At 66.2% G+C, this 10,187-nt stretch overlaps 2 protein-coding genes across 3 annotated transcripts; both read left to right on the top strand.

Moving 5' to 3' along the window:
• The first annotated feature begins 865 nt into the window (after positions 1-865).
• On the top strand, positions 866-4,916 carry ALDOC (aldolase, fructose-bisphosphate C). Its single transcript, XM_074845151.1, has 9 exons — positions 866-1,016; positions 1,846-1,962; positions 2,041-2,252; positions 2,344-2,398; positions 2,470-2,630; positions 3,180-3,263; positions 3,352-3,526; positions 3,607-3,806; positions 4,417-4,916. Exons 2-9 carry the CDS (start codon positions 1,851-1,853, stop codon positions 4,510-4,512), a joined length of 1,095 nt encoding a protein of 364 aa, XP_074701252.1. The 5' UTR covers positions 866-1,016; positions 1,846-1,850; the 3' UTR covers positions 4,513-4,916.
• A 483-nt stretch (positions 4,917-5,399) lies between these two features.
• PIGS (phosphatidylinositol glycan anchor biosynthesis class S) lies at positions 5,400-9,717 on the top strand. 2 transcript variants are annotated; one of them, XM_074845205.1, is made up of 12 exons: positions 5,400-5,455; positions 5,554-5,693; positions 5,766-5,877; positions 6,364-6,453; positions 6,607-6,698; positions 6,853-7,051; positions 7,389-7,531; positions 7,634-7,748; positions 8,010-8,155; positions 8,280-8,380; positions 8,751-8,961; positions 9,122-9,717. In XM_074845205.1, the coding sequence occupies exons 1-12, from the start codon at positions 5,419-5,421 to the stop codon at positions 9,395-9,397; spliced, it is 1,662 nt and encodes a 553-aa protein (XP_074701306.1). In that variant the 5' UTR covers positions 5,400-5,418; the 3' UTR covers positions 9,398-9,717. The 2 variants fall into 2 exon arrangements, with proteins under 2 accessions (XP_074701306.1, XP_074701307.1); XM_074845206.1 differs by lacking the exon at positions 5,554-5,693 and having other exon boundaries at positions 5,404-5,455.
• Positions 9,718-10,187: the final 470 nt, after the last annotated feature.

Genomic DNA, 10,187 nt, shown 5'->3' with positions numbered 1-10,187 from the left:
GGGTGGCTCATGGGGAAGCAGCATTTGCTGCTCCCTGGCATCGCTTCCCTCCCTGCTATGGCCGTAACCCTGCTGGCAGGGGGTTGGATATGGCCCCCCAAGATGTGAGGTGGGCAGTGGGGGCCCCAGGCTCTGGGATGTGGGGGGAGATGCGTTCCCTCCCTGGATTAGGGCCCTGCGGGGTGGCTGAGCCCTCCTTTTAGGGCAGGGATTCAGCAGAACACGGCCCTGGCAGCCAGCCCCGTGGGGTGAGCAGGGACACTGCTATTGTCCCTGCGCCGGCTGCAGGCAGCTTTTCGGGGGGGGCTGGTCTCGCTGCGGGAGCCCCCACCCTGTCCCAGGGGCCTGGAGCTCTGTGCTGTTGGGGCTTGGTTCCTGCTAGCAGAAGTGGCACAGCAACAGTGGGGGTGGCATGGTGATCCCCAGCCTGGGGGTGGCACAGGGGGGTCCCTGGCCCAAAGGTGATGAGGGGAAGGTCCCTGCCTGTAGCTGGCACTGGTAATAGGGGGGGACAGTGGGGTCCCCGGCGGTGGTAAGGATGGGGGGGGGCAGGGAAAGTCCCTACCCATAACCAAGAAGGGCACAGCAAGGTGGGGGGCACAGAGGGGTCTCCAGCAGCAACAGCGGGTGGCACAGTGGGGTGCCTGGGTGGCATGGGGGTCCCTGCCCATGATAGGGGGTGACTCAGCTGGGTCCCTGACCGGGGAGGGGGGCATAGAGGGGTCCCCACCAGCAGCAGGGGGTTGCAAGGGGGTGGCACAGCGGGGTCCCCCACCCCGGGGTTATGGCTCTGGGGACCCCACCGGCGGCAGGGGTTGTCGCCGGCGCGGGACAGGGGGGGTGCGGGGGGGCGGTGTGCGTGCGACGGCGGCGGGGGGGGCGGAGCGGTCCGGGGGGGCTGGTCCTGCCGGGTGCCGCCCCGCCGGTCACGTAGCTCTGCGGCACCGCAGCCCCATTTACCGCGGGGCCGGAGCGCACAGCCCGCAGTCCGCGCCCGCCGCCGCCCGCCCTGCACGGTAAGGGGGAGCCGGGAGGCCGGAGGCGAGAGGATTGGGGGGGGGGGGAGGCAGCCGGGGGTGCAGCCGAGGGACCCCGACGGCGGGAGCCGGCAGCCCCACCGAGGCTCCGGGGTGTCTCCGTGGCGGCGCCGCCGGCATCCCGGGGGTCGGGCAGGGGTGGGGGGGCTCCGGGACAGAGGGAGCCCCGGGCATGGGGGTGTTGGGTGGGTGGGGGGAGCCTGGAGATACCCCCTAAGCTGGCGCAGCCCGAGCCCGGGCAGTGCCGGCCGGGGGATCGCTGCCCCGGGGGGGAGCACCGGCTCCCGGGGCATCACCGACCCCGCGACGGCGCTATCCCCGGGCTATCGCCATCCCCCGGATACCGCAAACCCCGGGTACCCCCAGTCCCGGGTAGTGCCGCCCCCGGGGTCTCTCCCTCCCCAGGTACCGCCGTACCCGGGGTATTTCCTTCCCCCCGGTATTCCCAATCCCCGGGCTATCGCCATCCCCCGTGGACCTCCCCCTCGGGGTATCCCCGGCCCCGGGGTATCTCCATCCCCCCGGGCCCTGCCCCGGCCCCCCGCGGAGCTGCGCTCCCTCAAGATGGCTGGGCTGGGGGCGGGCGAGCAGGCAGCAAAATGGCTGGGAGCTCCCCGGCATCCTCCACGAGGCCCTGCCCGTCCCGAGGTGAGGGCAGCTGCCTGCTTATGCAACGCGCCCGCCCCGTTGACCGGCAGGTCCAGGGGTTCCAGCGCCGGGGGGGTCCCCGATCACCCCAGGATCTGGGTGCGTGGCGGATGGGTGGGCCGCCCCGCCGGTGTGTGACTCAGCCACCGTCTGCTCGCAGCCACCATGACGCACCAATACCCCGCGCTGACGGCCGAGCAGAAGAAGGAGCTGTCGGACATCGCGCTGCGCATCGTGGCCCCGGGCAAGGGCATCCTGGCCGCTGATGAGTCCGTAGGTCAGTGCAGGGGGGGGATCTGTCCCGCCACCCATTTTCCCCACGCCTGAGGGTGACGAGGGTGCCGGGTGCCCGCAGGGAGCATGGCGAAGCGCCTCAACCAGATCGGGGTGGAAAACACGGAGGAGAACCGCCGGCTGTACCGCCAGATCCTCTTCAGCGCCGACAGCCGGGTGAAGAAATGCATCGGGGGCGTCATCTTCTTCCACGAGACCATGTACCAGAAGGCTGACGATGGCACCCCCTTCGTCCAGATGATCAAGGACAAGGGCATCGTTGTGGGCATCAAGGTGTGAAGGGTGTTCGTTGGGTTTGTGGGGTGCTGAGGGTGCTCGGAGGGTGCTGGTGGGGCTCAGCACCACCCTCCCCTTCTCACCGTAGGTGGATAAGGGTGTCGTGCCGCTGGCAGGAACAGATGGCGAGACCACCACACAGGGTAGGTGCAGTGAGTAGAGGCGGGGGGGGCTGTGCAGTCTGGGGCTGCGGGGCTGACACGCTGCCTGGCAGGTCTGGATGGGCTGTCGGAGCGCTGTGCCCAGTACAAGAAGGATGGGGCCGACTTTGCCAAGTGGCGCTGCGTGCTGAAAATCAGTGACAACACCCCCTCCGCGCTCGCCATCATGGAGAACGCCAACGTCCTGGCCCGCTACGCCAGCATCTGCCAGCAGGTACGTGTCTGTGGCTGGGCATCGCCCCATGGGGTGGGCACTGACCCACAGGATGGTTGTTGACTGAAGAGGCCAGGTATTGCCCCACAGGGATGGACACAGATCCATGGGGCTCAGCATTTCCCCCGTGCCTGGGTATCACCCCATGGGGCTGGGCATCAGGGCATGGGCTGGGTAACACCTCACGTGGATGGGCATTGACCCCTGGGACCAGACATTGAGCCCCAGGACCAGGCATTTCTCCGTGGGGTGGGTATCACCCATAGGGCCAGGCATCAATCTATGGGGCTGGGCATCACCCCACAAACACGGGCATTGCTCCATGGGGCCAAGAATTGACCTTCCCAGGTTGGGCATCACCCCATGGGGCTGGGCATCACCTCATGGGGCCAGGCATCACCCCACTGGGATGGGCATCACTGGCAAGGGAGGACATTGAACTTTGGGGTGGAGCATCACCCCCTAGGTCCAGGCATTGGCCCACATTGCCATGGGGCCAGGGCGATGCCCAGGGACATCCCCGTGGTGACATCTGCCTGGTGTTTGCAGAATGGCATCGTGCCCATCGTGGAGCCAGAGATCCTGCCTGATGGTGAGCACGACCTTAAGCGGTGCCAGTATGTGACGGAGAAGGTGAGTGGTGGGGTGGGCAGCAGGGCGGGCACCGTGCCGTGCTGTGCCGTGCCATGCCGGGGGACTCCACGCTGCCTGTCCTCCCCAGGTGCTGGCAGCTGTCTACAAGGCACTGAGCGACCACCACGTCTACCTGGAGGGGACCCTGCTGAAGCCCAACATGGTGACCCCCGGGCACTCCTGCCCCACCAAGTACAGCCCTGAGGAGATCGCCATGGCCACTGTCACTGCCCTGCGTCGCACCGTACCCCCAGCCGTGCCAGGTACCAGCACCAGGACGTGGCGGGGACCAGGAGGGGGATGCCCTGTGGACCTTCCGGTGCCATAACCTTGCTCTCTGCAGGTGTCACCTTCCTGTCTGGGGGACAGAGTGAGGAGGAGGCTTCCATCAACCTCAACGCCATCAACACGTGCCCGCTGATGCGGCCATGGGCCCTCACCTTCTCCTATGGGCGGGCGCTGCAGGCGTCGGCGCTCAGCGCCTGGCGCGGGCAGCGGGACAACGCCACCGCCGCCACTGAGGAGTTCGTCAAGCGCGCAGAGGTGATGGGGATGGCTCCCGCAAGGGAGGGGTCCTGAGGGCTGTGTCCCATGGGTTGGTGGGGACACTGAGGGCTCTGTCCCCATGGGAGCAGGCACACTGATGACTGTGCCCCTTGGGGTGGGGGATGCCGAGGGCCATGTCCCGTGGGGTGACAGGAGACACCAAGGGCTGTGCCCCACAGGACGAGGGATGCCAAGGACCATGGTCCCCATGGAGGGGACAGAGTACTGTCTCCATGGGGGACAGTGAGGGCTGTGTCCCCACAGGGAAATGGGGAATGCCAAGGGCCAGGTCCCTGTGGGATGGGCCATGCCCTGAGGGTGACATGGGACATTGAGAACTGTGTCCCTGTGGGAAGAGAGGTGCCAAAAGCCATGTCCCGTGGCGTGATGTGGAACACCAAGGGTTGTGTCCAGTGAGATGGGGGACACCGAGGGCTCTGTCCCCATGGGAGGGGGGTGCCAAGGGCTGTGTTGTTGCAGGGGTACAGGGGACGCCAAGAACCGTGTCCCCATGATCTAGGGAGACCCTGAAGGCTGTGTCCCCAGGGGCTGGGGGACCCCGAGGGCTGTACCCCAGTGGGGCCACTGACATTTCTTTTCCCCGCAGGTGAACGGGCTGGCTGCGCTGGGCAAGTACGAGGGCAGCGGGGACGACTCGGGGGCCGCCGGGCAGTCCCTCTACGTGGCCAACCACGCCTACTGAGCCCTGGCCGGGCACCCCACCGGCCCCGGCCCCCTCCCCGCCACTGCTCACACCCCGCTTCCACCCCAGCCACCCAGGGGAGCCGCCACGCGGGGAGGGGAAGGGGAATGCGCCCCGCGGGCCGGCCCCACGCCGCCGTGTCCGCAGATGAAGTGGGGGGCCTGGGTTACCTGGCCCCTGAAGGGAGCCACCCGGGTGCCCCTTTGGTGGGGGGCTCTGGCCAGGCTGTTGAGGGGGGGAGGCCCGGCCGCGTGGGGGGCAGGAGGGGAGGCCTGGGGGTGCCCCTGCCCTGCCGTAGCTTCGCAGTCCTGGTCGCTGCCGCCCTTGGGGCGCCTGTGTTGTGTTCGCCATGTGCACCCCATGTACCAAATAGCCTAACAACGAATAAACGGTAGAGACAGCGCTGTGCCGCCTCCTCCTTCGCCGCCGGGCACCGGCGTGCTGCCTCATCCTGGGCTGCGCCGTCCCTCTGCCCGCTCTGGGCGTGCTCATCCATGCACTGAGCTGTGCATGGTCTCAGCCCACCCACACCCCTCGGGAGCTCTGGGAGCCAGGGTGGGGGGTGGCTGGGCTCTCCCTGAGGGCCATCGGGCGCGTGAGAAGCCCCTGGGGAGCCCCCATTCCCCACCACAAGCCGTTTTCACACACCACCCCACCCCCCCCCTTCCAGCCGCGCTGCTCGGCCCGCACGGCGGCACCGCATGTCCCTCCGCGGCACTCGTAGAGGCCGTGAAGCCAAGGCCCGCCTCCTCGGGGCCGATACCGCGCTTTGATTGGTGCTGCTGCCCGCCCGTCCGCGCCGCCGCGCTACGGACTCCACGCCTATTGGTTGTCCTGAGGACTGGGAGCTCTGAGTGGCTGGGCCGGGGATAGGCCCCGCCCCCTCGGCCGGGACGGGAAGTGAAGATGGCGGCAGCGGCGGCGATAGCGGCGGATGAAGCAGGTATCGGTGGTCCCCGGGGGTCGCTCGCTGTCCCCCAGCCCCCGCCCCCGGGCGCCCGGTCCCCGCCCCGTCCCCGGTGCTGAGCGCTGTCCCCGCAGAGCGGGCGCGGGGCCGGCGGGCCGCCCTGTCTTTCGCGGCTATTGCCGTGGTGCTGGGGCTGCCGCTGTGGTGGAGGACGACCGAGACCTACCGCGCTGCCCTGCCCTACGCAGACATCGACGGGCTGGGCCAGCTGCCGGTGAGCACCGGGAGTGGGGCCGGGGGCAGCGGGGCCGGGGGCGCGGCGGCCCGGCCTGACGCCTCTGCTCAGTTCCAGCTGGCGGTGCCCGTCGCTGTGGTCTTCGCCCCGGGGGCGGTGCCCGGGGACCTGCCGAAGCCGCTGCCGTTCAGGGACGTGCAGGAGATGGAGATTTCCGTGAACCGTGAGAGACCCCTTCGGTTGTCCCTGCCCCTTCTGTCCCTTTTGGGTGGCCTCGTTCGTCCCTGGGCGGGGTCCCTGGGTGTCCGCGGCTTCTCTCCCCGGGAGGTTGGCACCGGCCATCAGCCCGGAGCTCCCCGCACCCCAGAGCTGCGTTCGCCAGCATCACCCTGCCCGGAGCTGGGAGCAGAGGGGACAGTGAAGTCCCCAGGGTGCCACAGGGAAGAGACACCAGGTCCCCTCCCCAGGGATCGGGGTGACAGCAGCCCTCGGAGGGTGGGGGATGCACCCTGGGTGGCATGGGGCTGTCCTGCCTGCCAGCGCGGCCCAGTTGAGGCCACATGCCATGGTGGGTCACGCAGCTGAGGTGCCCAAAGGACCTTGGGGCATATGTCTGCCCAGGGCTGTCCCTTGTGCCTCAGCACCCGGCTCCTCTGAAGGTCTCGGGGGCTGGGATTAGTGGGTTCACTCAAGCTTTGTCCCCTGGCAGTGAGAACCAGCATCACGTCCCTCTACGAGATGGTCTATCGCAGCACCACGGCTCAGGAGGAGGCAGCGCTGGATGTGGCTACTGCACAAGGTACCGGGATGAGGGACTGGGGGAACTCCGTGGGGGAGCAGCCTCTTCTTTCTGAGGCTGGTTGAGCAGAGGACTCAGATTTCTTGTGTCTCAGGGTGGGACGGGGATCGGAGTGAAATTCCCAACCCTGCTTAATGCCTCCACCTTCCCCAGAGGCTGACGCCGCTCTGCGCCCGCTGCAGGATGCCTCGTTGGGTGCTCTGACCATGTATGTGGTCCCCGAAACCTCATCTCTGCTGCCTCAGGTAGGGAGCAGCACCCTGCGGTGCCAGCCTCTGTGTGCTGCACCCCTCGAAGGTGCCCTGGGGGGAGGGATCCGTCCCCAGGCTGTCACAGGTTCTCTGGCGTGTTGGTGGGAGCCAGCCCTGCTCCTGGCCCTCACCCCTGCCTCTTCCCCAGGGCATCAGTGTCTATGTGGGGAAGCACCGCGGTGCCCTGGTAAGGGCTGGGGGGGGCCTGGCCGCCCTCCGCACCCGCCTCCGGCAGCTGACGCAGGTGATGTCCTTCACGACCAGCTCCATCGCTGCCGCCCTCTCGGACCGTGTGCCTGATGGCCAGCTCGGCCCTGATGCCCGGCGGCACTTGAAATCCAGTCTGGGTATGGACGTGCGCCCCAGCCCCGTTCCCTGGTGTGGGGAAGGCCCTCTGTCTCTGGGGAGAGATCCTGTTCCTGCTGTACTTGTAACATCCTGGATGTCTTCTGGGGTAACAGACCCTGGGGTCTTCCCTTTGCTCTTGGAGTTGCTCTAGGCCAGGATCTGTGCTCTGATTGCTGTGTGTTGGGGCACTGGTGCATAACCCCGCATCAGGGAGGGCCAGGGACGAGGGGGTCAGGTCCTGCCGCTTTTGGGAGCTCTGTCATGGCCACGTGCCCAACCTCGGCATCAACAGGCAATGGCCGTGGCAGTGCCTCACAGGCTGTGGGCCCTCGGCAGGGTACGAGATCACCTTCAGCCTGCTGAACCCCGACCCCAAGTCCCACGTCGTGGACTGGGACATCGAGGATGCCGTGAACCGCTACGTGCAGCCCGTCTTGGACAAACTGAGCCTGGTGGCCAACTTCTCTGTTGACTCGCAGGTGAGGGCTGGGAGAGGCGATGGGCAGAGCCCAGCCCTGGGCCTTGCCAGGTGTCCTGGAATGCGCTTCTCTGCCAGCAACGTCTTTGTCGTGTGCCTGCAGATCCTGTACTATGCCGTCCTAGGAGTGACACCACGCTTTGACAAGGAGTCCTCCAGCTTCCTCCTGAGCGCTCACAGCCTCCCACATGTCATCAACCCTGTGGAGGCCCGGCTGGGTGAGCGCTGTGCTCTTCACCTGGCTCTCATGGGGCTGGGTTCTGAGGGAGGGGGGACAGCTGTGCCTATGGCCTGTGCCCCTTCCCTCCCCGCAGCACCGTGCCCTGCTGGCCCCGGATGGGAGCGAGGGTGATGGAGATCTGCCAGGCTGGCAGTTCTGCTCGGGGCTTGCTGTGGAAGGAGGAGCCAAGCTGTGCTCTGCCCCAGGGCTGCACTGCCCCTGCCAGCCAGGGGAGTTCTTTGACTCTGTCCCGCTGCAGGCTCCAGCGCTGCCTCGCTCTACCCTGTGCTGAACTTCCTGCTGTACGTGCCAGAGCGCTCCCACTCCCCTCTCTACATCCAGGACAAGGATGGAGCCCCAGTGAGCACCAACGCCTTCCACAGCCCCCGCTGGGGTGGCATCATGGTATGGGGCCGTGGGGGTGCTGGCAGTGCTCAGACAAGACGGTGTCTCCCCATCCCCAGTGAGTGCTGGTGGCTCTGCCAGCTCCAGGGCTCCGGCTGTGCCTCGCTGACACACTGTCCTGCAGGTTTACAATGTTGAAGCCCCTGCATCCCCTCAAGCCTCCCTCCCGCTGCACGTGGATGTGGACATGGTGCGGGTAATGGAAGTTTTCCTCGCCCAGCTCCGGTGAGGATGTGCTCTTCGCTCCCTGGGCCTCTGTGTGCTCTCCTGGCACATGTGGAAATTGGTGGGGTCAGAGCAGGCTGTACCCATGCAGCTCGTTTGCTCCTCTGTGGGCTCTGGGAGGCTGAGGGTGGCTTTTTGTGGCCTTGGAGGTGCTGACCACTGGCCAGCACTGCTCTCTGGCCAGGGGTGCTGCTGTGTCTCCCATCTCCTGAGGCGGGAGGTTTGTCTTGTCCTGCCCCTTGTGCAGGAGGCCATCAGGTGTGGGTTGAGCCCTGCCAAGACTGAATACACCAGGGAAATGGACGAGCAGGGAGTGCACGTGGCACTGCAGGCTTGTGATGTGGGCTGGCACCTTCCCCTCTACTCCCAGGTTACTCTTTGGGTTATCTCGGGAAGAGCTGCCCCCCGAATTCCTGCTGGAGAGCCCAGGGAGTGAGGGGCTGGCCGACTGGGAGCTGGACCGCCTGCTGTGGGCTCACACCGTGGAGAACATCGCCACTGTGTCCACCACCTTGACCTCGCTGGCCCAGCTCCTGGACAAGATCGGGAACATTGTCATCAAAGACGATGTTGCCTCTGAGGTAGGGCTGGGGCATCCTGAGGTGGGGAGCGGAGGGGGCCATGTGTTGCTGTCCCTGTGCAGATCATGAGCTCCGGGGTGGTGCTGTGAGTGAGGCCCCCAGGATTGTTCCTGTGTTTCTCCCTGGCCAGGGACTGACCGTTGGTGTTGTTCCCACACAGGTGTACCAAGCGGTAGCCTCGGCGCAGAGCGCCATGGCCAAGCTGGCCACGGGCCATCTGCACTCGGCTTTCCAGGCCAGCAAGGAGGCAGTCACCTCCTCGGAGCGGGCCTTCTTTGACCCGTCCCTCCTCCATCTTCTCTACTTCCCTGATGACCAGAAATTTGCCATCTACATCCCACTCTTCCTGCCCATGGCCGTCCCCATTCTCCTCTCCTTGGCCAAGATTGTCCGGGAGACCAGGCAGCGTAAGAAGGAGCCCACCAAGATGGACTGAGCCCCTCACGATGGTGCCCTGCCTTGGGGCTGTCCCCACCTCCTGGGGGGTGTTGTCATGGACCCGTGGCCCAAGAAGGGGCCTCAGAACAGTGTCAGGGCCAGGCCTGGCAGCTTGGCATGGGTCTGCTTGGGCCAAGGTGCAGGAGTGGGAAGAGAGGCTGCTCTGAGGGGTGGGAGATGCTCTCAATCTGGGACCTGAGCCAGAGATCAGAGAGGAGGGAGGGGGCTCCCTCTGTGCACTCCCTGGCCCTGCACTGTGTTCAGAACAAGCTGCTCTATAAATAAAGAAAAAACCCCGGTTGTGCGGGGGGTGTGTGACCCTCCTCTCCCGCTCTGCCGTTAGCCCTCTGCATGGGTGTCTGTTGCCGTACCTTCCCCTGGCCCAGCTTGCCTCCCCCTGCACCCCCTTATTGCTTTTTTGGGGTCTGGCTCTTGTCTTAGGGATATTTAGCCCAAAGCACTTGTTGTGGGGATGTTACGGGGTTCAACTGTTGCGGGTGGGTAGTTCTTAATGGGGGGTCTCTTGCTGATGGGTATTGGGGCAGAGCCTCCTCAGGGGGCAGTTACATCTTACTGGGGTCCAGCTCCATTCACTATGGGCTCTGGGGAGGTGGTTATGGGGCCCCCCCACCCCATTCTGGGTGTGTTCTCAGGGGTAGGTGGAGGGTTTCTCCCCCCAACACCCGCGGTTTTTTTTTTTGGGGAGGGGGCTGTTTGCCCAGAGGCTCCTGGGCTCTGACCCCCATGATGTGGGGGTTTGGCGGGGGAAGTGCTGTCTCCTCCCGTGA

This window comes from Strix aluco, chromosome 19 (assembly GCF_031877795.1).
Source record: "Strix aluco isolate bStrAlu1 chromosome 19, bStrAlu1.hap1, whole genome shotgun sequence".
Taxonomy (NCBI): domain Eukaryota; kingdom Metazoa; phylum Chordata; class Aves; order Strigiformes; family Strigidae; genus Strix; species Strix aluco.
This window is presented reverse-complemented; position numbering and strand designations above follow the sequence as displayed.